General features: G+C 33.8%; 4 protein-coding genes and 1 long non-coding RNA gene across 14 annotated transcripts; 2 read left to right on the forward strand and 3 right to left on the reverse strand.

Moving 5' to 3' along the window:
• Positions 1-88: 88 nt before the first annotated feature.
• Grasp65 lies at positions 89-2,548 on the reverse strand. The gene is made up of 5 exons (XM_053769273.1): positions 2,398-2,548; positions 1,974-2,258; positions 1,582-1,893; positions 927-1,233; positions 89-779 (listed from the first exon to the last, which is right to left on the reverse strand). The coding sequence occupies exons 1-5, from the start codon at positions 2,458-2,460 to the stop codon at positions 388-390; spliced, it is 1,359 nt and encodes a 452-aa protein (XP_053625248.1). The 5' UTR covers positions 2,461-2,548; the 3' UTR covers positions 89-387.
• An 869-nt stretch (positions 2,549-3,417) lies between these two features.
• Hyccin (hyccin) lies at positions 3,418-9,028 on the forward strand. Of its 5 annotated transcripts, none has more exons than XM_053769706.2 (8): positions 3,418-3,713; positions 3,827-4,043; positions 4,667-4,832; positions 4,924-5,018; positions 5,247-5,464; positions 5,556-5,800; positions 5,920-6,036; positions 6,265-7,784. In XM_053769706.2, exons 2-8 carry the CDS (start codon positions 3,852-3,854, stop codon positions 6,507-6,509), a joined length of 1,278 nt encoding a protein of 425 aa, XP_053625681.1. In that variant the 5' UTR covers positions 3,418-3,713; positions 3,827-3,851; the 3' UTR covers positions 6,510-7,784. The 5 variants fall into 5 exon arrangements, with proteins under 5 accessions (XP_053625681.1, XP_053625678.1, XP_053625677.1 ...); XM_053769703.2 differs by lacking the exon at positions 6,265-7,784 and adding an exon at positions 7,862-9,028 and having other exon boundaries at positions 3,421-3,713; positions 3,816-4,043; XM_053769702.2 differs by lacking the exon at positions 6,265-7,784 and adding an exon at positions 7,862-9,028 and having other exon boundaries at positions 3,421-3,713.
• A 2,621-nt stretch (positions 9,029-11,649) lies between these two features.
• LOC128683779 (uncharacterized) lies at positions 11,650-17,583 on the forward strand. The gene is made up of 2 exons (XR_008406320.2): positions 11,650-11,805; positions 17,137-17,583. It is a non-coding gene; the product is annotated as an uncharacterized LOC128683779 (long non-coding RNA).
• LOC128683778 (uncharacterized) lies at positions 11,893-14,092 on the reverse strand. The gene is made up of 5 exons (XM_053769722.1): positions 13,938-14,092; positions 13,412-13,547; positions 13,238-13,323; positions 12,444-12,600; positions 11,893-12,339 (listed from the first exon to the last, which is right to left on the reverse strand). Exons 1-5 carry the CDS (start codon positions 14,010-14,012, stop codon positions 12,068-12,070), a joined length of 726 nt encoding a protein of 241 aa, XP_053625697.1. The 5' UTR covers positions 14,013-14,092; the 3' UTR covers positions 11,893-12,067.
• Positions 14,726-23,104, reverse strand: mrj. 6 transcript variants are annotated; one of them, XM_053769712.2, is made up of 7 exons: positions 22,474-22,788; positions 20,553-20,648; positions 19,406-19,515; positions 18,992-19,129; positions 17,176-17,358; positions 16,616-16,874; positions 14,726-16,359 (listed from the first exon to the last, which is right to left on the reverse strand). In XM_053769712.2, exons 2-7 carry the CDS (start codon positions 20,615-20,617, stop codon positions 16,260-16,262), a joined length of 855 nt encoding a protein of 284 aa, XP_053625687.1. In that variant the 5' UTR covers positions 20,618-20,648; positions 22,474-22,788; the 3' UTR covers positions 14,726-16,259. The 6 variants fall into 6 exon arrangements, with proteins under 6 accessions (XP_053625687.1, XP_053625690.1, XP_053625689.1 ...); XM_053769715.1 differs by lacking the exon at positions 22,474-22,788 and adding an exon at positions 21,063-21,114; XM_053769714.2 differs by lacking the exon at positions 22,474-22,788 and adding an exon at positions 20,986-21,082.
• Between the last annotated feature and the right edge of the window lie 2,219 nt (positions 23,105-25,323).

Below are 25,323 nucleotides of genomic sequence, written 5' to 3' on the forward strand. Positions count from 1 at the left end.
TGGACACGATACTCTACTAAGTAGGCCCATGATCTACTTAGTACTAGAAGATATTTAGGTATCTTTTGTTTTATAGTAAAACACAATGGAATTTTCTTTCTTTATTTGATAATTTCCAGTAAAATTTATACTTAAGTTATAGTAAGTGAAAGCAGTTATAAATTATTATAGTGTCAACAACAAATAAAATAAAATAAAGGTACAGCTACTTAAATGCCAAACAAAAGTAATGTCAAAATATAATTCTTAATTGCACAGCATAAGATTTTTTTTTTGGCTGACCTTATGTTTGATTGTACATGATTTTAACATAAACAATATTAATCATATTTTATGGGCAAATAAATGAAATATATGTATTATCTAATTACCTACCACTTTGATGTTTCACGATAACAAATCTTGCTGCTGCATGGACTGCTGTTGATGAATTTCTTTCATAGTGGAGACAGGCAGCGTAGCACTTACTGTTAGCGGAGGCATGCCTGGCAAGCTCACTGGAGTTAAAACTGAAATGCCACTTGATATAGGTGGTGGTTGTATGGGAGCTTGAGGGAAATTGCTCATATTGAAAGTTGGTACTAAGTCTGGTGAACTATAAGGTGCCGGAGAGGGCTGCATGAGGTTGGCTGATGGTTGAGTGTAATTAGGCATCATAGGTATGTAAGGTTGTGGCTGATTCATTGGAATACCGGGTAGTGACGGCAGCGGCGCTGGCGGTTGTATATTTGACACAGTGGGTACGCTACCAAGGTTGGTCAATGTTGCTTCTGCAAAACCTAACGAAAGAATAATGTTATCAGTATTAAGTATATTGTAATAAATAAGTCTGCAATCTTCAGTAAACATGTAAAGTTATTTGAATAAAGAATATCAATGAAAGGCCAATTATAACAAGGCCAAGACATAATAACAAATATACTTACTGCTGGAATAGGCAGCCATATTAGATATGACCGATTGTGCCTGTGACATAGGCTGCTGTTGTAGCGGTACAGTTTGAGGCGCAATTGGCTCTTGTGATATGGCCTGAATGTTATCTGCAGTGGTGTGGGTAACAGGGTTGACCATTGGCACTCCAGATAAGAAAGGTGGAGGGGAGTTCTGCACTGGTGCTGGCTGCAAACTAGGCACCTGAGGCCCACTTGTCAGTGGAACTTTTTCTTCATTTAAGCTTAATTGTTGAACTCCTGATATAATGTTTTGTTGTACACTTGTTGCTTGTGATGATATCTAAAATCAAAATATAATCAACATTGACCCCATTGAATGATTTGATATAAATAAATGTGTCAATGAATAAAAAGTTAAGATCCTTTTACTTGAAAGAACAAATGGTGAAACCTTTTATGTACCCCAATCAGGTTAGTAGTACAATTATACCATGGACTTGGGCCGTGCCAAGGCATGGACATATCAGAACCCATTTTATTTGCTTGAGAAATTAAATTTTGTCCACAATGTGTGTCAAGAAACTAAAGTATTGAGATTATTTTTTAAGTTAAAAAAAAAACATTTACTGGAAACCTGGCTTTAGGATCAGGGTTTCATGATTTCAATTGACTGAGTATAAATACATACCAATGGTGTACTTGCAGAATAAGTTATTTGTGACTGAGGAACACTCCTGACAGGAATCCTATGTAAATATCCATAGCCAATACCACATCCAAGGCTGCCTTCACCTCCCCAATTGTGGTTTGGAGTGATCTGAACTTCTCTGCAAGTGTCATCATTTGCATTATATACATAGAGCTTCAATGGCCGACCCTCATGAGCCTCAATTAATGTAAAGAAATCTTCACTCTCATGCATGATTGAATCAGCTCCAATTATATAATCAGAAAATGGCCTAAGCCCTGCAATTTCTGCTGGAGATGTAGGATGAACTTCCTAAAAAATAAAATACACTTGTCAAAAGATTATGAACTAGGTTACATTGATATAACCCCTATAAATTGTGGTCTACTTACCAATACATGCCAAACATTTTCATTAGCACCTTCAAAGGAACAAAATTTAATGCTGACTCCAAGTAATCCTTGGCCGCCCCAGTTTGCATTTGGAGTTATCATAACTTCACGAACTGTTTGGGTTTTACTGCTATATATTAACATTTTTATTGTTTTGTCTATATTATTTTTCAAAAGTTCCTTCAATGTGTCATTATCTTGGTCTAACCTAGTGTTTTCTATTGCTACTATAAAGTCGAAAAAGGCTTCAAGTTTCGCAGCTTGCCCAGGGGAACCGTCTTGAACCTGTGGATAAAGAATTCTTAATAAATACTTCTGTAATCGAAGCCTGTGGATAATAATTGACGTGTCTTTTTAGAAGGTAGGTTTCATTTCTACATGGATATAAATTAATGTGCTTAAAATCGCATACGAAAGAACTTACCCGTAAAACATGATACCCTTCAGATCCTCCTCCTGGAATTTCTGTACTATGCGAGGAACCCATAATAGGAAACTTTAAACAAATGAAAAATATCAAAATTGTTGATGACTTGATGACACAAACACCAAAATTACTACGATGACATATTGACTTTGACGTTTTGTTTTTACGTGGCATGTGACACTGACATTAACTAAAATGTAAACGCCCAGGTGGCATTTTGGCCAACGAAAAAGCATTGTCAGGGAGTATTACTGCACATTTATCCCGCCAGAGTACTGATGATAGGTACACAAAAGCTTTGCCACCTTTTGCTATATCTACTAAAACGTTTATTTTAGAGTATTTTATTAATCCTTTCATTAGGTAAGCATTCGTTTGTGAAAATATACAACAATATAGCATGTTCGGGTGCCAAAATATTGGGAAAAATAGTTTTTCATAAGATAAAAACCTTCGAAAACTATGGGATACTCCTCACGCTGTAAAATTTTCGAGCCAGTAAACAATCGAAAAGAAGTTCGAAACACTTCACACGTGAAGAAAATCTTAATTGTAATAAGTCTTCACGTGTGAAATGTTCCGAGCTTCTTATATAAACGTATAATAAGTTTTAATCGACTTAGCAAAAGGCGGCAAAGCTTTTGTGTACCTATCATCAGTACTCTGGTGGGATAAATGTGCAGTAATACTCCCTATTTAAAATTTATTGGCTTACAGAAAATTATGATAGTATTTTCTGACATAATTAAGTAATGTTATTCCCATAGATATAGAAGGGCTCAGCGCGTGGCCTCGATTATTCCCATCTTATCTCTGGTTATTCCTTTCAACAGAAAAATATTCAAGCACTTCAAATTTTTTCATCGATTGCCCAAGATTTCCAAAAGAAATTCTAATCGGAAATAAAGAACGATCTGAAAAAAATTCTCTGAGAATACTCATAGACTTAACTTCATAGACTTATGAAATATGGGATACTATGGAATAATTAAAAATGATATAAAACTGCCAATGTTAGTGTCAGTCAGCCAGTTCAGTCCTTAGAGGTTCAGTCATGGTTCAACCAGTCCTTCAAGCTGTGTTCCATGACAGTTGAATTAAATTCAATCATTGATTATCATTGGATATTGGATAAATTCATCATACAACACCCAAATCATAGTATTTTTTATTCTACTTCAAGTAAATTAAAACTACAATATGGAATAAATCAATCAAAAACGTTCTCAATCGCAGATAGATTATACATTATTTTACATTATCAACTTCAGTGAGTACATAATAAAACATCACATATATTCACTCGATTTCACGTGAGTTTCGTGTTTTTTTCTATGTATAAGCGTGTGTGATTTTAAGTCCATCCTTTCATGTATATAACACTCATTAGGTACAAATTAAGATGACATCATTAGACTTGTTTCAGGCCAGGTTAACTTCAATCAATAAGAATGACTGAATGCGAGCCTTTAATCAAAGAGTGGCTATCAGAATATGCCTCACTACAAGAAAATGAAATAAAAAGCTTTGCAGCAGAACATGAACACAATCATGAAATTGCAACAGCCATATTCAACTTGTTTTATAATGGATGTGAAAATGATTGTTGTATCAAAGCAGATAGTGATTCACTATATGAAGAGGTAGGATTTTATGTTTCTGGTTATGCTATATATTCACTTGTATATTGTTGTGAAGTTTATATGCATAAGGCCAAGCCTTTATGTTGGCATGAAGGCTCCTTTTAGCAATAATAATAAAGGATATGTAACAATTCATAGTAAGCTACACACAGCCTACAGCTAATTGTAGCATACAGTATTAGAAAAATACTTTTTGTTTTATTGATTACTTCTTACACAATGATATAATGTAATCTATACTATTATTATAAAGAGGTAAGTATTTGTGAGTTTGTATGTTTGAGGTGGGTGATCTCCAAAACTACCAAACCAATTTCAAAAATTCTTTCTCCATTAGATAGGTACATTATCCAAGATAGCTATAGGCTATATTTTATGCCAAAATTCCCACAGGAACGAAGCCCTGGGCAACATCTAGTTCAACATAAACATATAATAATAGACAAGTTTATGCAGCTAATGCTGTTTGCTGATGAAGTTTAGTAATTATTTGATTATTTTATTAATGCAATCTCTAGGATAGAAAAGAAACATGTCCAATTCAATTTCTAGAGTAATGTTGAAATATAAAAAATTCATCCTTTTTTTTCCTTATGTTTTCAAGACAATGTGTTTTGTTACAGGTGTTAGAAAATGTGTGTACCCAGTTATTCAGTTTTTATAGATCAAAAGAGGTTGAATTACAAAGATTTACTCTGCAGTTCTTACCAACTCTTATTTTTAATTATCTGAGTTCAGTAGCTCTTGGGAATAAAAAAACTTTTCGATGTATAGAAACATTGCTTATAGGTAAGTTTTAAATAAATATTAAATTTTAAAAAATTTTTTGTAAATGGTGATAATGGTGATGAAATCTTTATGTATTAAATCTGTTTTACAGGTTTGTATAATTTTGAAGTTGTTGATGAAACTGGAAAACCAAAAGTTGTCTCTTTTAGACTGCCTTCTTTAGCTCAACCATCTATATATCATGAGGTATGAAGAAATTTTTCATTTTTTTCCATTAAAATTTAATAATATTTCTTATCTTGGGTATATAATTAATTAGCATTCCTCTTACATGCAAGCAGAATTATATTATGATTATGATTCCTATGATAAAATATCATTCTAAGTTTATAATACCAATTACTTTTTAGTGCTTAATTTATAATTACTGTGTACAACACATATGTGCTTAATAGAATACCTATTATGTTACAGCCATTATCACTGGGGTCCCAATTTCTTACTGAAAATGCACTAAGGCGCTGGGAAGAATGCAACACAAAACTAGTTAGCTGGGGACCACTTTCCCAAGTGGATGCAATCAATGCGCAGAATCGTCTCAAAGTCATGGCTGCTCTATTCTTCATTTATAATCGTCAGTTAAGTTTATTACCCAAACTTGCACTGAGACATTTCTGCATTGCAGCCACCAGGTAAATTGTAAAACAAACATTGAAATATAGCATTTAGGTATTTATACAAAATTAAATTTAAAAAAAAAACAATTATTATCTGTTTTTACAGAATAGTCACTCAAGGATTCCAGAAAAAACTTGGTAGCAATGCAAAATCAGTTCCGAGAATACCAGTGTCACCAAATTTTCTGTTGGAAATGGTAGAAGGAGCATATTTTGCTATGTTTAATGAGTTTTACACACTAGCTCTACAGGCTGTTAAAGACATTGATCAGCGAGCGCAATATGAACTTTTCCCTGATGTCATGCTGGTTACAAGTGCTGTCATAAATTCACTTAAAAATAATTCCTCAGGTAAGAGTCATTTAAATGTTTTTAATTGGTTAAAATATGAGTTAAAATGCATGCGAGTCATTTACTTGTTTTTGTGTTATCGATTTTGTAGGTGCTGCATAAGATTTTCTTATTTTTAGGTCAACCATGTGATGGACCTATGGGCATTAGTGTTGCATTGTCTCCTGCAACTACTACTGTCACCATGTCTAAATCTATGATAACAAATGCTTCATTTCGTACCAAAAAGTTACCAGGTAAAATTTATATATTTCTTTTCTGTGCAAGAATTTTATTGTATTGTAATATAATTAAGTATTTTATGTTATTAATTGTACCTAGCAGGCCTTAAGAATCAATTATTACTATTAAACTCATTACATTATTCTTTATATTCATACCATTATTGACCCCGTTGAACAGTTCATTCATGATCATGACAACATTTTCCAATATCCTTCAACTTTTAACTTTATTGAATACAGATGATCACGAAACATTAAGCATGCTGCCAAATGAATGCTCATCATCACAATCTTGCGAATATAAGTTATGGATAAAAAATTTCCTCAATATTCAAACAATACAACCAAATGATTTGTTATCAAATGGCAAATTAAAGATCTTTGATGGAGAGTACTGGAAGTTATCATTAACCGGTGGTGATACCTTTGGAAATGAAAATTTAAAGTTTAATAAACCAGCTGACATTTCGAAAGTGTTCAGATAATTTTTATAGCATAATAAAAATAACTAAAGGTGACATTCATTAATAATAATTAAACCAGTGAATGTGTTCTATGTCACACTGTGCACTTTAGTTAGTTTACAAAATATTGTTGCAATTAAATTTATTTAGTTCTTCATTTTTTAATATCGTGGACTCTATACTATATCTACTATACACTAAATATGTGTTTATGTATTTTTCATCATCACTATTCAATCTGAATTACATCTGGGTCATATGCAATGACGTGTTGCCAAGACTGTAGAACACTATATTTTAGAACAAAGTTCACCTTCAATTTATTTAGGCAACTTTAACTAATGCTAAGCTTATTTTATCTGTGCCTCAACTGATAGTAATAATAATATTTTATAAATAGGTAATTATAAAACTCGCTGGCCATAGATAAAATATAAGACATAGTAGCAAGAAACGTCTCTCTACCTAAAACTGCAGTTACAAATTAATTATTTGAAACTTAATCGCCTCGATATTCACAGGAGGATGGATGGTTTAAGTATATTAGAGTGTGGTCCTATCCTACACGTTTTTCCACATTTTATAAATGAGACTGTGTAGCGGTGCGTGTTGAAGTTATCGTATTTTCTATGTAGATCCTTCATAAGTTGGCATTTCTTTGCATAGTTATTACTGCGTACCTCTTCTTCGTATTCTTCTATTTATTTACATCATTTCATCACTTAGTGTTTAACATGGGGGTCACATAATAATTTACATATTCTCTCACTGCTCATCATCAAACATTCAAGTAATAATACAAATCGTGTACACAGGTACAAGTAGATATTATACATAAGAAGATGCTTAACTATGTCCTGCCATAAAGCATACGAAAAATATTATTAATAAATACCTATACCACAGGAAAATTATGCAGTATTCGTTCCCACTTGAATATATAGAATGGAAATTCCTTGTTAAAATATTAAACAAAAAGTTTTAAAGATCATTTTATACAAACTGCGCTCCTACTATAATATTCAGATTATATTTTACCCCTGTACCAAATTTCATCGAAATGCACCCAGTAAATTTTACGTGACTGCGTAATAAACAACTTCTCATATATCAAAACCTTCGTATTTATAATTTTACTACGCTAGTAGGAGATTTAAATATGATTCATTATTGAAAAGGTATCTTGTAAGTTACTGATGGGCTCAAAATAGTCATAATAAAAACCCAAAATCTGTAGGTTTGTATCTAGTGCGCAAATATCTTTTTGGACAAGTCTTTATCGCGCAAATGTGCTATAACTTATCACAAAACGTATAAGTACTTAGTTATTATTATAATTACGTAAGTAATAATAATTATTATGTCATTTTTAGACGATATTCCGATACAAGCCGGTCAAGTAGTGCCCACAGAATCCACAGATATGTTAACATCCATAACGGAAGAAGGTGAAACAGACTCCACGCCAATCCAACGAGGTGCCGCAGTACGAAATTCTAAACCGAAACTTGGTTCATTCGGCGTCATTGGCAAAAAGGCAAAAGATTCCAAAGAAAAAAATACTTCGGTTGATAAAAAAGTCACAATGCGAGATTCTACCAAAGGCATCTGGAATTCATTTAGCGGAGGTGGCGGGGACGTTGTAGATGCGCAGCAAAAGTCGGCTACCATGGATGGTACAGCTGAAGCAAATGGCAGTTTAAAAGATGATAAAATTTCTATGAGCTCGATACAAAATAGTACAGAGAATTCAGATTCCCGTTCACAAATAACTTCCGATTCGTTGGATCTAGAAACAACGCCCCGATTTGCCGCTATGCAAGTCAGCTCTGTATAATATAGTGCCTTCAGGGGCATAGGTCATGTTGGTCATTAATCCCGTTATAGTTTAAGAGTTTATATTACTTCTTGTTGGTGTTAGCATTCTGTTCCACATGTAGGTAGTGTAGGAGATATGGTAGACTATTTAGGGTTTTTGGAAAGGTGAATTGATGTATCTATACCACATTCGTTTACGGTTTTGGTGCCAGTTATTTCACAATGACTTTAGGATCAAAATACATGTGCTGTACACGCACACACCGAACGTTTACTAGCTCTTTAATTTTAATCAAAAATATTATGACACCATAAAATGGGCTCTTTCTCTTTTGACGGTCCTATACCATGTTTGTAGTCTCGTGTCCATGCTATTAAAATTTCAGTTCAATCATATTAAATGTTAGAGGCGTGGTGGAATTGCAACTAATCCAATCAAATGCCATGGAAAAATCGGTGTCTTCATTATTTATTTTTTCGAATTCTCCAAAAGTAGGTACATATTTTGAAATAAATATTATATTTTTCTCCACAACAAGTTAGCAACCCTAGGCTCAGCACATAAATGTTCGTAACAATTTAATAAATTTTAAAACACCCAGCTATCAATGTCTTTTTGTATCTGTTTCTAGTTTATTGATTGTTGTATATTTCTTTTTACTATGGAAGCCAATATTGCCCGCGTGTATTCAACATTATTGAATAAATATTATAGGTATTCATTATATTGTTTTTTTAATAGCACAGCTTTATATTTCGTTTCTTAACTACTTAGATGAATGATTTATAGATTTCTTTTATATATTACTAATTCTAGACCAGATAAGAGCCTATACTATATAGGTACTCCATTAACATTAAGTATTACATTTTAATCACATAGGAATTTAAAGAAATACTTGAAAATTTTATTCTTTAGGGTGTTCAGCGTTGTGAAACCTATAAATACTATTCTAAGTAGTACCTATATAGAAATGATGGTTGTCTTTTCGTATTAGTAGACATAGTCATGTATTAGTATAATAGTATTGTTGGTAGATGACCTCGCGATAATGTGACACACTAATGTTACTTCAACAGTATTATATTTTAAGTACCTACTCTACCCAATATCAAATTTCATCAAAATCGTCTCATCAGACGACGAGGCGTGAAATTGTAGAAACATCTATTTAAACTTGTAAAAAAGTGGCTGTAACATACGGACGGACAGACAGACATGACGAATCTATAAGGGTTTTTGCCATTTGGCTAATTAATGGCGAATTATTGTCCGGTTTTCACAAGATTTAGGTACTTATAAGCCGGAGCCGGACGATATAAGTGATAATTGACTTGTACATTTAAACAACACTAGCTGATGCCCGCGACTCCGTTCGCGTGGCCGAACAATTTTTGGTAAGGAGTCAAAATATTAGGGAAATTTAACTGTACAGACAAAGCGTAACGATACCTATACAGAAGATGCTCATACGACTGAAATATATATTTCCTATAGTTTAGCTGGACCATTATGACTCTTCTTCAAGTGTTCCAGATCTTCAATTTTTATACATCAATAGGAAATGCTCATCTGTCTGAACAACTTTTGTGGCGTCATTTCTATATTTCCTAATAGTTTCGCTAGACCATCATGGGTCTGCATCAGGTGTTCTAAATCTTAATTTTTTATAACTAAAGAGAAGATGCTCATTAGACTGAACAACTTTTATTAGGGCGTCAATTCTATATTTCCTGTAGTTTAACTGTGTTATCTTGGGTCTGCATAAGGTATTCCAGATCTTCGATTTTTTTACCTCTACAAAAAATGCTTAACAACTTTTGTTAAGTCGTTATTTCTATATTTCCTATAGTTTAGCTATACTCTTTATTAAATTCTTTCTCTGTTACTATGTATACCCTATCGCCTAATTTTGTTTTTATGTAAATACTTATATTCAATGTACAGGAATTATTTTTCTACTGTTTTATTATACGAGTATGTATTGATAATACGATATTAATATCATCATATTATGTGTATAAAGATAAAGACAGCTCACTACAAATGTATCTTTTGTTGATAGATAGGGTGTAGGTAAGTACCTAACCTACCGAACTTATCTCGAAACCCATTTACTATGTTTAATTGAAATATTTAATGACATCAACCTAAAGATAACTGGCCAGACAGCGCTTACTGGTGACCACAACACTGTCGAGATTCATACAGAACACAGTTCATTAAAAAAATATTGTCATTTTAGTCATAATGAACTTGTTTTTATTTTTATCTTTGATATCGCTCGTGTGTATTTCCAAATGTTATTGTACGGACTTAATCGTCGGTACTACTTATAATTCACATCTGGCATGGCAGCATAAGGCAGACTACATGGGGATCCCGTTCAAGAAAAGAGTGAAGGAAGTGTTTTATTCAGACCCCGATCAAAGGAATATTAGGGTAAGAAATCTTATCACACAAAGGCGGAAGTTTGTATTATTGTTTATTCTTCCCGCTCAAATGGCTGGGCCATTTTTTATGAAATTTGGTATTGAGGTAGCTGATACTTTGGTTACTGATATTTTCAATATAAAAAGTAGGTACCCTATGAGTATAGTGTACCTAAAGTACGCGATTCCCGTTAGATTGATAGCCAATGACGCTTTAAAAAGTAGATGGCGCTACTGTGCGTAAAAAAGGTAGTCATCAATATTTATTATTTTTATCTCAAAAGATAAAAGTAGCTATGCAGAATCTACCTTCAAAAAAATAAAAACTAATCTCTAACAAGATAACATAGTTGTCCGTCTGTCAAGACTTCTTTATGTACGCTTAAGTACCTACTTACTTAAAAGTTAAAATTTATATTTTACTAGCGGCCCATTCCGGGTTCGGTGTATAAAAAATAGTTAAAAGGTCTAGGTGTATAATAATAAATTATACATCTTTCTTAAAAATCACACTAATGTGAAATCCGTACTAAAATCCGGCTGGTAGTTTTGAGTCTATCGCGTCGCGTTCATACCGACAGATGATTTTATTTTTTATTTCGCATGTTGATGGGAAAGGGAATTAAATTTGGCAAGAAGTAACATTTATTTCTTTTTTACATTTCGGATTTTTTCAAACAAAGAACTCCTAAATCCGATACGGAACCCTTAGAATTCTAAGTCTTTGACCGTTTTTTTACTTACATTACTGTTCGTAGGCAATCGTTGCAAGGGATATCGAACACACGCAGGCGAGTGTCACAATAACGTCAGGAGGCGTGGGATTTCCCTACGTCAATCTGCGTCTGAAGAGCGAACGTGGCAGCGGAATTCATTATCAAATCGAAGTTTATATATGATTGGTCTTTTTTTTATCAATTTACCTACTTATAATTAAAATATTTTCAAAGCTATGTGATTTAGAAGTTATTTTTTGACAGCAAATATGTACAGTGCACATGAAACTACCCAAATTCGTCGATTACCGCCGCAATGCGACGCCACGCCGCCACCGTTAGATATCCAGGTAACGTGCAGTTGACTGTACTGTCTGCCGCAGAAAAATCTGACCTCTAAGAGATGGTGTTGAAATCGCGTTTGTCAGATGATGATGATAATAATAATATCAGTAATGATAATATATATTTTTAAATTATTATATTCTTATACGAAGACAATATAATATTATATTAGATACTGTAATAGGAATATAGGTTTTCCTCGATGTTCCAGCCTTCCACATATTCCGTCTGACATAGGTACTCGTTATGTTTAAGTACCTACGGGAATTAGCGCTGTGTGAAATAAGTGTTTTTATATACCTTAACACGGCTTCGCATGTTATCAAAATCGGCTTTAGCATTTTCTGGTACGACAAAAACATCACTTTGGGCATTCCCGTAGTCTGTGGCTAAAGGTATGTTATCCATATTGGTGTTCTGATTGTTTGCACGCAGCAGTCGTTGCAGTCTCTCGATAGTCGCTGCTTGTTCATCATGGTCTACCTCATTTACAAGTATGGGCAGATTAGCCGTGCACACCCATAAGTAGAAGTGTCCCACTGAAAGCATATTTGTAATGAAAATGCAGCCTTTGGTCTCAGGAAGTCCACTATACCAAAATATAGCACGGTAAACTACCTAATAGCAGTAAAAGTATACTTACAAAGATAAAACCCCGCTGCCACGCTGGCTCCAATGAGCAAGCCTATGTCCATTGAGTTTTGTTTAAGAACCAAGAGCGCGGTGGACACTGCTATCGACAGCATGATTAGACGCACCAGCTCAATCAATATGTATGGAACCATAAGCATGTTGCTACACTATTTCCAATTCAAAAACAAACATTATTCAGTATCATTTCACACCAATCGGGCGCTCGTATGTCCTACATTATACAAGTACATGTACAGTCAACAACACATCAACCAGACAATATTCATTGCTTAATCAGCATTATTACCTCCGCATAGTTTGATTTAGGTTAGCTTGATATGCCGTTGACTGTATATTTTGCTTTCATGTACAGATGAATATAATATGTAAATCTCAAATTGTTGAATTCTTCATTGTCTTTCATTACAGCTTCTATTTATAACAATAATAAAAGCTCTCTCCTTTGGGACTCCTATTTTGGACAGATATGAAATATTTTGTGTGTGTGGTGGGCACAGACCATTTTAAGGATTATTAATTGAACGCGAAGCGCATCATGTTGGCATTATGGTTAATTTTACGGTTAGGTACTTACTTAAAAAATACCAACAAATACTCTATCAAATAAGTAGTAAACTTAGGGACTAACCCGAGCCTCGCCTTGTTTAGAACATTAGAAATGTTTGTTCTCTTTGGTTAACAAATCAGTTATTAGTGCCACACGGTTCTACCTGGAGTAAGAAGGGACAATGAGGGTTAGCTGTCTAGTCCTGTAAGGTGTACCTAACCCAGTTCGACTCTTACCGTATAAGCTCCATATATGAATATAAAGCATATAATAATATAAATGGACGTAGTTCCGATGCTCGATTTAAAATATCTTTCAGGTTCTGCAATATTAAGAAAACAGTTTAGCAACAAATGTCTTCCCTTCTTAGCGGCTTCGCGGTTATCGATATAGTTTCAAATCATACTAACCCGCTTTAAAATCCTCCACATATTCCTTGGTATAAATAAGTACCATGTCATCTGTAAACTCGGTTATCATAGTGATACATTTATCAGAATGTGTGTACCCCCAACACAATGCGATCAGCACAACCAACGCCTGCACCTGATTCAAAGACATGTCGATGTTTAGTCTACTTACCTACAGTAAGGAAGGCCCCAAATTATTAATTTAAACCGACATTATTAAATGTCAGTTTTAATTAATACTCCGTACTAAATATTATAAATGAGAAAGTATGTCCCGCTTGTTCGGCTAAACCGCTACCTATGCCGATTTTGATGAAACTTTGCTACATAGGTACTTTCGTTTGAATCTAGATCTAGACCATAGCACAGAATATAAAATTCTTCTAGTAACCGTCCTTTACTATCCAATATATGCATAGGTTTCTCTGAAACTCGCAAGTCTTTGTTGCACACCGCCCGATGTTATATGCTCGAGTTACACTCAAGATAACTCTAGCAACAAAATATTATAACATGTAGACCTTACTATTGAATATATTGCGATTAAAATTCCTCCCAAGCGAAGTGAAAACCAGAAACAACAGCTGTACACAAAGGCCATTTTCCAAAAAGCTTCTAAGCATTACCATTAAAAATGAATATTGAGCAATAAAAGCTTTTCAACAATACATATCAAAACCCGAGCAATTAAATAGATTAAATCTTACATTGATTATTTTGATTAAAGCCTTCGTGATACCTATTTGTTTATTATTGGAGATCTTTTAAAAGAAAAACCTTTCTAAAATAAATTTTAAATAAATTGAACATTTTTTGAAAACACTCGATGGCATCAGCAAGAATGCGGGCAAATACTCCTTGCACACTAGCGCCATTTCACGTTTTTATTTATTATCTTATAGCTTACGAAAATTATTAAAGTATTTAATAATCTGTTATAAGTATTTTTTAGTTTTCCCTAAGAAATAAAAATGTGAAATGACGCACTAGCGTCACTTAGCATAGGCTATTACTCCTAACTCGCTTAGTAATCGCCTAACTCATTGGTCAGGATATACGGAACCATACGTAATATATATTTTAGATCTAATAGAATCAAGTGGAGTTACGTGTCATACCGCACATCGCGTGTCAGCGGCTATAACACCGCTATGGTTTAATAGCGTCACATAATACTGATTTATTTTATGAGGATTTCATAGGAACTTTAAAAATATGCATTTATGAACTATTTCTATATCTGATTACACAAAACCGATACACGTTGCAATAAAAACCAAAGATTAAATTATGTTAATAAAATAAAAACAGCAATAATATTAAATTTTATTTAATCATTCATCTTGAATGCAGTGCTCAAAATTTGTTGACAATTTTTATTTCATACGAGATCTGTAAACAATCATTTACATAGGTTCTGCTCTCGCTTATAGTTATCCTAATGGCACTACCAAATAGATGTACATATTTTTGAAACGTTTATAATTATGATGACAAATACACTGAAATGAATTTAAGTACATGCTGAACAAGTGTCATTGGTAATTAGAAAACACCCGTTAATTATTTAGGTAAGTACCTAAATTATGATTTTGTGTCAAGATATATTCAAGAAAGATGTTTGAAAAAAGAAAATATAATCAGTTCAAATGGCCATATTCACTTCACTCAATTTAGTATTATTTAGCTAATTTAGGCGAGAATGATCAGAAAATGATTTTACACTTAAGCAGTAGTGAAACATTGTTATTTTCTCTAACAGTGCGGAATGATACATTTCCAAACAAGTAAATGATAATCTCGCTAAAGTCGCAATGCATGCGGAAAAAATAAAACTAAGTCTCCATTTATAATGCAGTGCAGTTTGGCGAGATTACTCCCGAGGTTTGAGATAAATTATACCAACTATACTGTCGAGGGCAAGTCGTGAGTACCTACAAACACTAAAATAAACATTGCGTCCTACTAGTGCTGTTACTTTGTCATATTATCATAAAAATACGCGTTTTGTTATTTAGAAATAAGAAAGCGTACGTAAATTACTCGGGCCGATCGTTATACACGAGTCAATTTTAAAGAATGAACTATTACAGGCGTACCCCTTAACCTCTCGCTTCGCGGTATTCACTAATAAGTGTAAACACGGACTAAGAATAAGTGTAAACACGGACTAAGAATGTGCGAGCGAGAGGTGATCATGATAGATTAACGCCACCACTGCCAGAGCCTTTCAGTGGCTACTGAATGGAAATTTATACCTACCTAATCAAATTCGCCACTTCAGGCTATCTATGTACGATATAAAAAATTATTTATTAATATGTAGTTAATTTGCCAAAAAAGAGCAAAAATAAAATGCATTAATTTCACGTACATGTGCTAATGCTGAGTAAGTTTATAAATTCTCATTATCGTTTCCTAAAAGAATATATAGGTACATATAAAATAAGTATGTAAATTTTACGGCCTACTTGTTCTGAAAAATTAAGATTAAATTAAAAATGTAATTAGGACTAATTTACAAACTATTTCGCTAATGTATTGGCAGCAAATGAATATACAGTCGCAGCACGCGGAGTTGCGGCTCCGCGTGAGATCAGCCGCGGCGCGCGAGCAGTGAGACTTCAACATTGAGCAGTCGGTGTCTACTCTACTATCTCACTCGATATCAAAGCAAATTATCCTATACCTAAATTAAAATAAGTGTTTTCACTTCTTCAATTTACAGTGTGTCAAAGACTAAATGTTTATAATAAGCGAAATTAAAAATTATGAACGTTAACTCGTTCGTACTGAGTAGAGTTCACATTTGGATCATGTTTGGTTATATTGAAAGTATAAATCGAATTTAACTGTATGTTAGTGACTGGTTTACACCGTTGACAGTCTTTGATTTTAGGACTCCGTTCTCGTAGGACATCACCGTTTCGCGACCGTTCTCCGTGACCCTGTAACAATAAAATAAAGTAAAAAAAATACATACACACTTGAACTAAAACCATAGCACGATGACATCATCATCATCATTGACAGCCTCCTTTTTCCCACTGCTAGGAATAAGCATGATATAAGTAATCCCTATCCATGAAAAACGTTGCTTTTGGTCATTTTAAGTGCTCAAAAGAAGACTCAATCCTATGAAAAACTAAATGACTTAGATTAAAAAAAGTATTTGAATTATTAAAAATGAAACCGACAACTTACTTTTTAGTAGTAATCTTTTTCCCGTTGACGACGCGCGTAGTAGTCGTGGTGCTCCTCATATTGGCGCTGCCGGGGCCGGCCAGCGAACTGTTGAATGTGGAAAAAGAGGTGAAGGTATTCCCATTGCCCCCGCCGTGGGCGAAGATGTCGTCCAGCCCCACGCCGAACGCGAACGGACTGAACAGCGACGACGTCAGCGACGTGCTGGGGTGGTGGCTGCGGCGCCCGTGCCGGTGCCCGTGACCGTGACCGTTTATTTCTGCAATTATTATACGTCATATTGTTTTTCGGTTTCATCGCATTGACGGAATCTCTTGAGTAACAAATGTTCTCATATACATCTATGACCTTCCACGTAAAGTTACCAGTACTGGGTATAGGAAGGGCGATGAATGTTTGTATTTGTTTTTATTTTCGGTCTAAGTAATTTATTTACATATATTACAGAAATATGCGAAACTAAACATCTACCGTAATGTACCTGTATGCGTGAAATGTCACATCTAATCTTTCATTTTCAGTTGGTTAGCGGAACAATGCATTTCAAGAATGTTACCTACCAGCGAACAAGTTGCCGAATGGAGAGCCGCCGAAGAATTCTCTAAACACTTCCTCGGGATCGCGGAATGTGAATGGGAAGCTGGCGTATCCGAAGTCATAGTCGTCGTCCACTCCCGAACGCCTGCCTCTACCACTGTTCAATCCTTCTTTTCCGTACTGGTCATAGACACGCCGTTTCCTTTCTGTACAAAAAAAGTATTAATTAACATCAATACAAGTATCGGTAGAAGAAACTATTTTGCAACACTCTTGACAACTTAACATTTTCTTTCGGCGGCGGTGGCGGTCTTAATGCGACCGAATCCAATCATACTGGACTTAAAAGAGACGAACCAAATTGTTTTGTTTGTCAAGCACATGTCAACGGGAATTATTAGCTAAATAAAGCCAAATAGTTTAAGTTTTGAGTTATATCTTTCTATGGAGAAGAGATTAAAATCTCTGCGGCACTTTGTTAAAAAAAAAACTTCCTCCAGCAGAGCTGCATCATACTAGGTTTATGAAGAACACTAGAAATTAAAATTATTTGCACTTTTAAGAGTAAAGTAAAAAATCGTATATTCCTAGTACTCCTAGGTAATAAAGGTACAAAAGTATGTGAGGACTTTTGCAGCCGACCGTACATACAACAGAGTCCCAGTACTGTACAGCCACCACTAAAGTCTTGACATCGATAACATATCACGCCGCTTTAAAACTGGACGGCGTGTGTTACAGCTAGTTGTTTGCAACAACATTTCATAAACAAAGCTCGCAAAAGGTGGTTTGCAAAGTGTCTGACGCATGTTTTTTATCTAAACGTTCAATTCAACGTGTACGTACACATATAACGGAAAAAATCCGCCCTCATCCTTCATTTTTAGAATTTAGAAATAATCATGCGGCATTAATAGTATTGGACGGTAAGGATTATTTAAACCAGGTAACAGGATGCACCGAAAAAAATGGGAAAATGTTTTATAATTATCCAAGGGTTTGAGTTTGCTTAATGTATTTGTCATTGAAAGGTTTTAAAAATTAATATTTTATTACATTTCTAGATCCTTACAGAACCGTGTGACCGATTTAGAATAAGTACAGGTAGTTGTTAGCGGGATCCACACAAAACTCTAGTTAGTAGTATTATTTGTGAAAAGTATTTTTTTTCCTTGTGTTATGAATATTATCATACATTGCTCCATTATTCATAGGTCTTTCTTTGTTTCCCTCATTATTCATAGGTATCAAGTTAAAGTGAGTATCCAAATGGTGATATGCATTTTGGATTATTTTACCCTGTTCATGTTAATATGCTTCCAGTGAAATAAGTACCAGGCCTTCCATATATAGGTAATTATAAATTAATTTTGCATATGTTCCACTTCAGTGTATTCCTATTATTGGATGTTTAGAGTAAAACAATTATTAATCATTAATTATTAGATTCTCTCAAACAAATTGTCTATTTAGAATATCCATAACTGGTGCTTGATATGGAGTTGACTTTATGATAAGTTAAATCTGATGCTGTTATCTGATAGCTCCCCTAGGGGGAGTCATCGGGAGAAAAGGTCATTATAACTCAACTGCACCAAGACTACTTTAAAAACAAATAGTATATGATTAAATAAATTTGAAATTCAAATTAAGGTGTGACACTTATTTACCGCGAAATTTATTTTCCAGGAGAAACCAACACCGAAGTCTATTAAAAATTATGTGTGGCAAAGTTAAATAAGTGTTTACATTTTACAAAATTCGAAATATAGGTGTATATTACAAATTATGATACTGATCTGTAATGATAATATTCATAACGTTTTTATGGACAACTACCAAAGAAGCGGTGGAATGGTGTATCTCCGAAAAAACCCTTGAAGCTAAAGTGCCGATGACCATTGACTCCATTCTTGCTTTGATATCTGTGACCGTGGTGACCGGATCCCCTCGCGTCATACATTTTCCGCTTGTTTTCTACCCAACAATAAAACAACATTACAGTTCCACAGCGAAAACCTTGTTGACTTCTTTCAGCTATGTCGCACATTCTTCAGAAAAGTAAACAAGAAACTTAACTGTATGGCCGCTGCACAATTACCATTCATATTTGTCATAAAAAGAATTTATGCATTTATGTGCATCAATTATGACCCTTTCAATGAATATTTACGTAATGATAAATATAATCTTCCCTTTGATTTACTCATGTATATATTAAAAAATGCTTCTACTTGACTTAATTTAACTTACCGTCAGAAAGAACTTCATAAGCTTCGGAAATTTCTTTAAACTTTCTGTTGGCTTCATCTGAATTGTCAGGGTTCTTATCAGGATGCCATTTTAGAGCTAGTTTCCGATATCTGAAAACATAATTTGTAGTATTTTTATTTTAGTGTTAAAAACCAACACCACCAACAGCCATTTCTAATTTAATCGAATCGAATAAAAGTATATTATACTAAACTAAAATAATAACTATCTTTTATTAGTACAACCATAGAATAAATAATAAATAGAATTGCACACAGGTTGTAGAGTTCAAAACTGATGATACAATTCATACTAAAAACATCCTCATAAATTGAATGTTCCGCTGATACTTTTGTCTTAATTATTAACAAAACAAAAAAGTCTTTTCTTTCAACTAAACAATATTTTTAAATGAATTTAAAATTAGAGGGTAAGGATGATCTATCCCACCCTTGCAAAACAAGTTTTACATGTATTTCATATGACATTGTATTTCATATGACATACTCGCACTGTGATGTGTCATCCTTTGTCTATTTGGAAATTTCAAATACCCATACATGCTTATTGTTAAGGTCATTCAAAAAAGGACTTTGTTAGCTATTTAATTACTAAAAATATATAAGAAATGGTTGCATTCCATCAACTAATGGGTATATTTTTCCTAATATAATCCCAAGATACCCATGCACTATCGCCATACATCAGAAGCATTAGTGTGGTTTTGCATTTCACTTCTCACCATCGAATTGATTCGAAGTGAGACACAGCGAACCAATCACATTGCAGTTTGGTTGTCGTTGCGTCACAATGGCGCAATCACATTGCGCCATTGTGTGTGTTCGCTGTGTTTCACTTTAAATCGATTCAATTGTGAGAAGTTAAATGCAAACCCATACTTCGCCCACAGCTGTCAGAGCTGCAGGTATGCAGTATGCATACCCACCATACCCAAATTACTATGAAAAAAACAAATGTATATATGAATACAAAGTAATAGAACATTCATTTTAATAATTACTTTATCATTAGATTTTCAGGACCAACAAGTTGTTTCAGGGTTCAATAAATACCTTAATACCCTGTATACACACAAATAATCATACAACACACATTCGTCTTAAATACTCTCACAATGAACACTTACGCTTTTTTTATTTCTGCCTCTGAGGCAGTCCGAGTTACGCCCAATATCCTGTAGTAGTCCACCATAGTTGTTTTCCCTCAAGGGGCTGGAAATATTCTGAAATTGGAATTAATTGGGAATTGATAAGTTGCTAAAATTGCATTCATTATATTCTTCTTTCCTAATATTAACAACCAAAAGTAAAAAGGCAGATGTAGAAAGAGACATACATGAACCTTTTTTACATAACTGAATAAATGCCATTTTTAGTTAATTCCAGAAATATTTCAATTCACTACATATAGCTAATTGCTACAGTCATATAATTTATACAAAGACCATCTACACACAAATACATTCTAGACAAAGTAGATGGGCAGATAACACCCATAATATGAAGATAGGTACCAAGATTCACAAAAATGTTTTTATAAGTATAAATATATCTTGCCACCTAATGCAGTTATATTTGCAAGAACCAATGTGTTTAAATTGAGATATACAAAGAAATAAGAAATTATGAATAGTTACTCAAATACTTAATTTAAAACAGTGTCATATGAAATTAAAACATTTTGATTTTGTTTTTTTTTTTTTCTTAATGACACTGACAGTTTACTGAAAACTAGAATAATTAATAAAATTCAAAAAGCATAAATACTTTATTCAAGTCAAGTTTGATATATTACCTACTTGACAACTAGAAATTATGATCAATTCTCCATTCATAAAATGTAATTCAGCAAATGCCTACCTATTGTACACATTCAAAATATATGTTTCACCCCTTCTCTCTTTTTTACATTTATACTTATTTCATGTGTAATGAAGGCACAGATATAAGAACATTACATTGAAGTGAATTACTATATGTTGTTATATCTGCGGATGAAGGCAAAATGATTAAGTACCTTTCTCAATTTTTCTTCTTTTTGGCCCTAAAATATAGCCCACCTAAAAACCTAATGATTCAACTATGAAGCTATATTGTTAATATACTTTATCTACTCAGTAGCTGATGACCTAGCTATATCCGGGTCATAATGCAGCTTACATTAGGAGTGTAAGATTGGGGTTGATGTTTGAATGGAGGTTGATCATTAAAAACAAAAGTAAAGAATAGTAAGTAAATAGTAAAAAAGTACAAAAATAAGCATTAAAAAAATTGGGTTGAACATATAAAATGTTCAACCAAATATTTCAACTGTATCCAATACAATAATTCATCAAAATTGGCAAATCAGTTTAGCTCTGCAACAGACAGGATTTCACATTCTCTGATTTGTTAGATTTGGGTTATGAATTTTATGTGATAGCAGGAAAATAATAATAATAATGAAATTCATTCAACCTACAGAAACACAAATTATAAAAGCTTCTTATTAAGATAGTAATGTATAATAATATAATTTTTTTTTTCATTACTATTTATATTGTACTATGTTTATTAATATCATTAAATTCCTTTATTTACTCTTGGAATTTAATAATATTACACAAGTACAACATACATACATATATTAGGTACTGTAAAAATGGCTTAAGGATTCATGTTTTATTTTTCAATGTGAAATCATATTTACTGAAGTTACTGGCTGAGTAGGAAATGTACTGGATAGGGTATGGTATTTCTATTTTTTTTCATCCTTATCAGAAACGTGACATTATTATAACCATACCTACATGATAAAAACACTAAGAACTTAATAATATTCCATCAATAAACTACTTGATGTATGTATACATCTCACGAACCTTACGCCTACACTTCCACTACCTATGATTTTAGTCATGCAAAATTCTGTTACGATAATGACACATGCACGACGATATCGCTACGACATTTTCACGTACAAACACCTGTTTCGTAATGAACAAATTGTTTAGTAAAAACATGGAATTAATAACTACGAATTTTGTAAAAATTGGTAAAGGTACGAACCTAAAATGACATTGACTCTTCCGGTGAACAGAAGGTGCCAAACAGAAGAGACAGTAGCAGCAATTTTTCCACCTCAGTGAATCTAAACAAATTATGGAGTACACTTATCACGTCAGCCGAATTAATGTGAACGTTGTTTTAAAGTTCATGATAGGCAGAATCACAATCCCGATTTAAGAAACACAAATGTTGAGCACTAAACATGCAATAAACGAATATTCTGCACAAAAAGGCTCTTCTTTTTGTTCAATGACACCTTCTTCAATCAGTCAGTTCGGTGCGTTTCGATCATCAACGAAACGAATCGAACTTCACTTCAGTCAATTCCACAGTGCCCCTCCCACCCCGCCACTTTTTTTCTTGACAATTGACATAGCATGTCAGTGTCATGTATGATGTGCGGGATGTATCGCATAAGTAATCTCTTCGCTTATTTTAGCTAGGTATGTTTTATATTGTTACCAAACTACTATAAGTTACGTTATAGCGGTAACGGTATGAAATGTATCGATGATAAATACATATGGTAAGGTCGCCAATTAACGTTAATTGGCGATCTTACCAGTTAACGTTACAATTATAGATACTTTTTCGATAATAAGGCGTTGTTGATCACATTAACAGTCACTTTAATGTAAAATTAAACTGTTTTAACGGTAACTTTACCGTTGTTAGTACTTTCATTTTAAAGATGATTTTGCCAACGTCAAGGTTAAAAATAGCACGCTAAAGGAGAAACATTGACAATGCAGTCAGGGTTGTCACAAAAATATGAACTACGTGATACCTTCGTGATACTGCTCTGTTACTGTATCCAGCCAGTAGCGTAGCTAGGGATGCAAAGGCCCTAGGACAAAAAAATAATCAGGGACCCATCTAAAATATTTAAAACTGTTTATTCTGTTTTCGCCGTATTCCGATTTCATCGTGACTCAGATTATCTATAAAAGTCAAAATTAATGTAATATTTAAATACTGGGAGAAATTTTCACTACTTTAATTTACAATTTCTAAGTCAGGTAGCTACGCCGCTGTCTGTATGAAGTAATTTTTCAAATATTTACAACCCTTGCTAAGACTTGTGGTCTGTGTTTATCAGCCATTTGTCAGAGGGCAAGTTTGTTAAAATATATGTGGTTTGAACTATAAAAACTGATCTTATGAAGAAAAGTGCTTTGATTAAGCCTGAAATATTATGTAATAATAAAGTGCATTTGCTTGCTTGTATCACGCATGAATTACTTTTTTTTATGCCTTCACTCTATTAGAAGTTAGCCGAACTTGTCGGATTCGGTGTACACGTTGCTGGTTTTTCATTGCGGTAAATAAAAGCACTCATAGAAACTACGCAATGTTCATTCATTGACACAAATTAATGTCTAAGTTCAGCGATAAATAGGTGTATTAGTAACCCTCCATTCTGTGGAAAGAAGCAGGCGTGTGAAAAAGTTAGAAAATTGATTTGGTACTCTCAGGCGGGTTAATTCAAATCTTCTGAATTTTAAGGTACTATAACTACTATTTACACTGACCCCGTGCTTCGCGGCTTCACAGCCCCGAACGCAATCGAGAACATGCAGAGATGAGAAAGATCCGTAATCTTGTGTTTGTGTATAAAAATAATACATACATATTTCAGTCGCAATCTATTTTAAATCATTGAAGTGCGCAAATAACATTGGTGTTGTGGGCGGTATTGCGGAAGGTCGTTTGTTGCCAATATTTTTGTAGTTATTGTAAATGTCCAGTTATAAAATGTGTAGCGTATTATAGATAGATAAGGATACGATACTGTACTAGGTACCTAAATAACTTAGCTTTCAACATACTTGCTTGAAAACTATAAGTACACCTATTGATAGAGAGCTTGACTAAGGAGTCAAGCCTCTCCGTTCAGTGATCACGAGTATCGAGTAATAACGATAGAATTGTTGGACAACAATTCTATCGTTATTAGATTTACGTGATAGATTGCACAGATTATTTATATGAGAAAAACACCGTAGATTACATAATACTTCCAGTAGGTAAGTACCGTAGTTTTCGTTAATACTTTTACTTTATAGCATCAAGTTTTAGGTACTCTCTACAATATGGTACGAACCTATAACCTTTTATGTTACCTATCTACTCAATTGAAGTTACCTCAGTGGCGTAGGGTGAACGCAGAATCATAATTTACTAAACATAACGTCGTTATTTCTCTACCCTTTGACAGTGTGATAAAATATATATTTTTAACGTGCCAAAAAGTACTCCTTGTCCTCCTCGACGCTCACTATTCTACTAAAATAGATTTCTAATCGGCTAGTAGCCCATACGCGGTGGGTGTTCGACTTTTGTCTCTGTCTACTGTATCTTTTACTACCGGTACCGATACTATAACATAGGTATATGCAATAAACTTGAATAAATAACGACAATGAGCACGTTCCAACGCAAAAAGTCGATACAATTGTGGGTCGGTGAAAATCCCATTAGACGACGAGTAAGCGGTTACTAACTACTTATTACTTACGACTTCGATTAGTAACGGAAAGTTGGAAATTACAGCTTAGCCACAAACATCAAAAGAGAAAGTAAGATTTCTCACGATTTTATTATTATTATTAAATTCCAAAAACGACCAACAGCGGGACACTTACATCACATGCAGATGGAGACTCATTTTAGCTACCTCCAGGCTGCTGATCTAGTATAGTTCACTTAATTTTCGCTAATAAATAAAAATGTGATGGTGCCACTAGTGTGTTGGACCAGTCTGAACGAGTGCAGTAAGCAAGAACTAGCAAGTAATAACTGTATTTATCCACATATTGTTACTACCAATCAACAATAAAAATACTCTAG

This window comes from Plodia interpunctella, chromosome 3 (assembly GCF_027563975.2).
Source record: "Plodia interpunctella isolate USDA-ARS_2022_Savannah chromosome 3, ilPloInte3.2, whole genome shotgun sequence".
In the NCBI taxonomy this organism is placed as follows: Eukaryota; Metazoa; Arthropoda; class Insecta; order Lepidoptera; family Pyralidae; genus Plodia; species Plodia interpunctella.

Excerpts from the sequence above, each read along its gene's own strand:
- Grasp65 (XM_053769273.1), bottom strand. The coding sequence starts at position 2,460 with ATGGGTTCCTCGCATAGTACAGAAATTCCAGGAGGAGGATCTGAAGGG. Across the intron at positions 1,894-1,973 it reads AAAATGTTTGGCATGTATTG|GAAGTTCATCCTACATCTCC; the intron begins GTAAGTAGACCA and ends TTTATTTTTTAG. Across the intron at positions 1,234-1,581 it reads ATTCTGCAAGTACACCATTG|ATATCATCACAAGCAACAAG; the intron begins GTATGTATTTAT and ends TTTTGATTTTAG.
- Hyccin (XM_053769703.2), top strand. The coding sequence starts at position 3,852 with ATGACTGAATGCGAGCCTTTAATCAAAGAGTGGCTATCAGAATATGCC. Across the intron at positions 4,044-4,666 it reads GTGATTCACTATATGAAGAG|GTGTTAGAAAATGTGTGTAC; the intron begins GTAGGATTTTAT and ends GTTTTGTTACAG. Across the intron at positions 5,465-5,555 it reads TTCTGCATTGCAGCCACCAG|AATAGTCACTCAAGGATTCC; the intron begins GTAAATTGTAAA and ends CTGTTTTTACAG.
- LOC128683778 (XM_053769722.1), bottom strand. The coding sequence starts at position 14,012 with ATGGCCTTTGTGTACAGCTGTTGTTTCTGGTTTTCACTTCGCTTGGGA. Across the intron at positions 13,324-13,411 it reads TGTGGAGGATTTTAAAGCGG|AACCTGAAAGATATTTTAAA; the intron begins GTTAGTATGATT and ends TTAATATTGCAG. Across the intron at positions 12,601-13,237 it reads TCATATATGGAGCTTATACG|TGTAGCAACATGCTTATGGT; the intron begins GTAAGAGTCGAA and ends AATTGGAAATAG.
- mrj (XM_053769712.2), bottom strand. The coding sequence starts at position 20,617 with ATGGTGGACTACTACAGGATATTGGGCGTAACTCGGACTGCCTCAGAG. Across the intron at positions 19,516-20,552 it reads GAGGCAGAAATAAAAAAAGC|ATATCGGAAACTAGCTCTAA; the intron begins GTAAGTGTTCAT and ends TTATGTTTTCAG. Across the intron at positions 16,360-16,615 it reads AAAAAGATTACTACTAAAAA|GGTCACGGAGAACGGTCGCG; the intron begins GTAAGTTGTCGG and ends TTATTGTTACAG.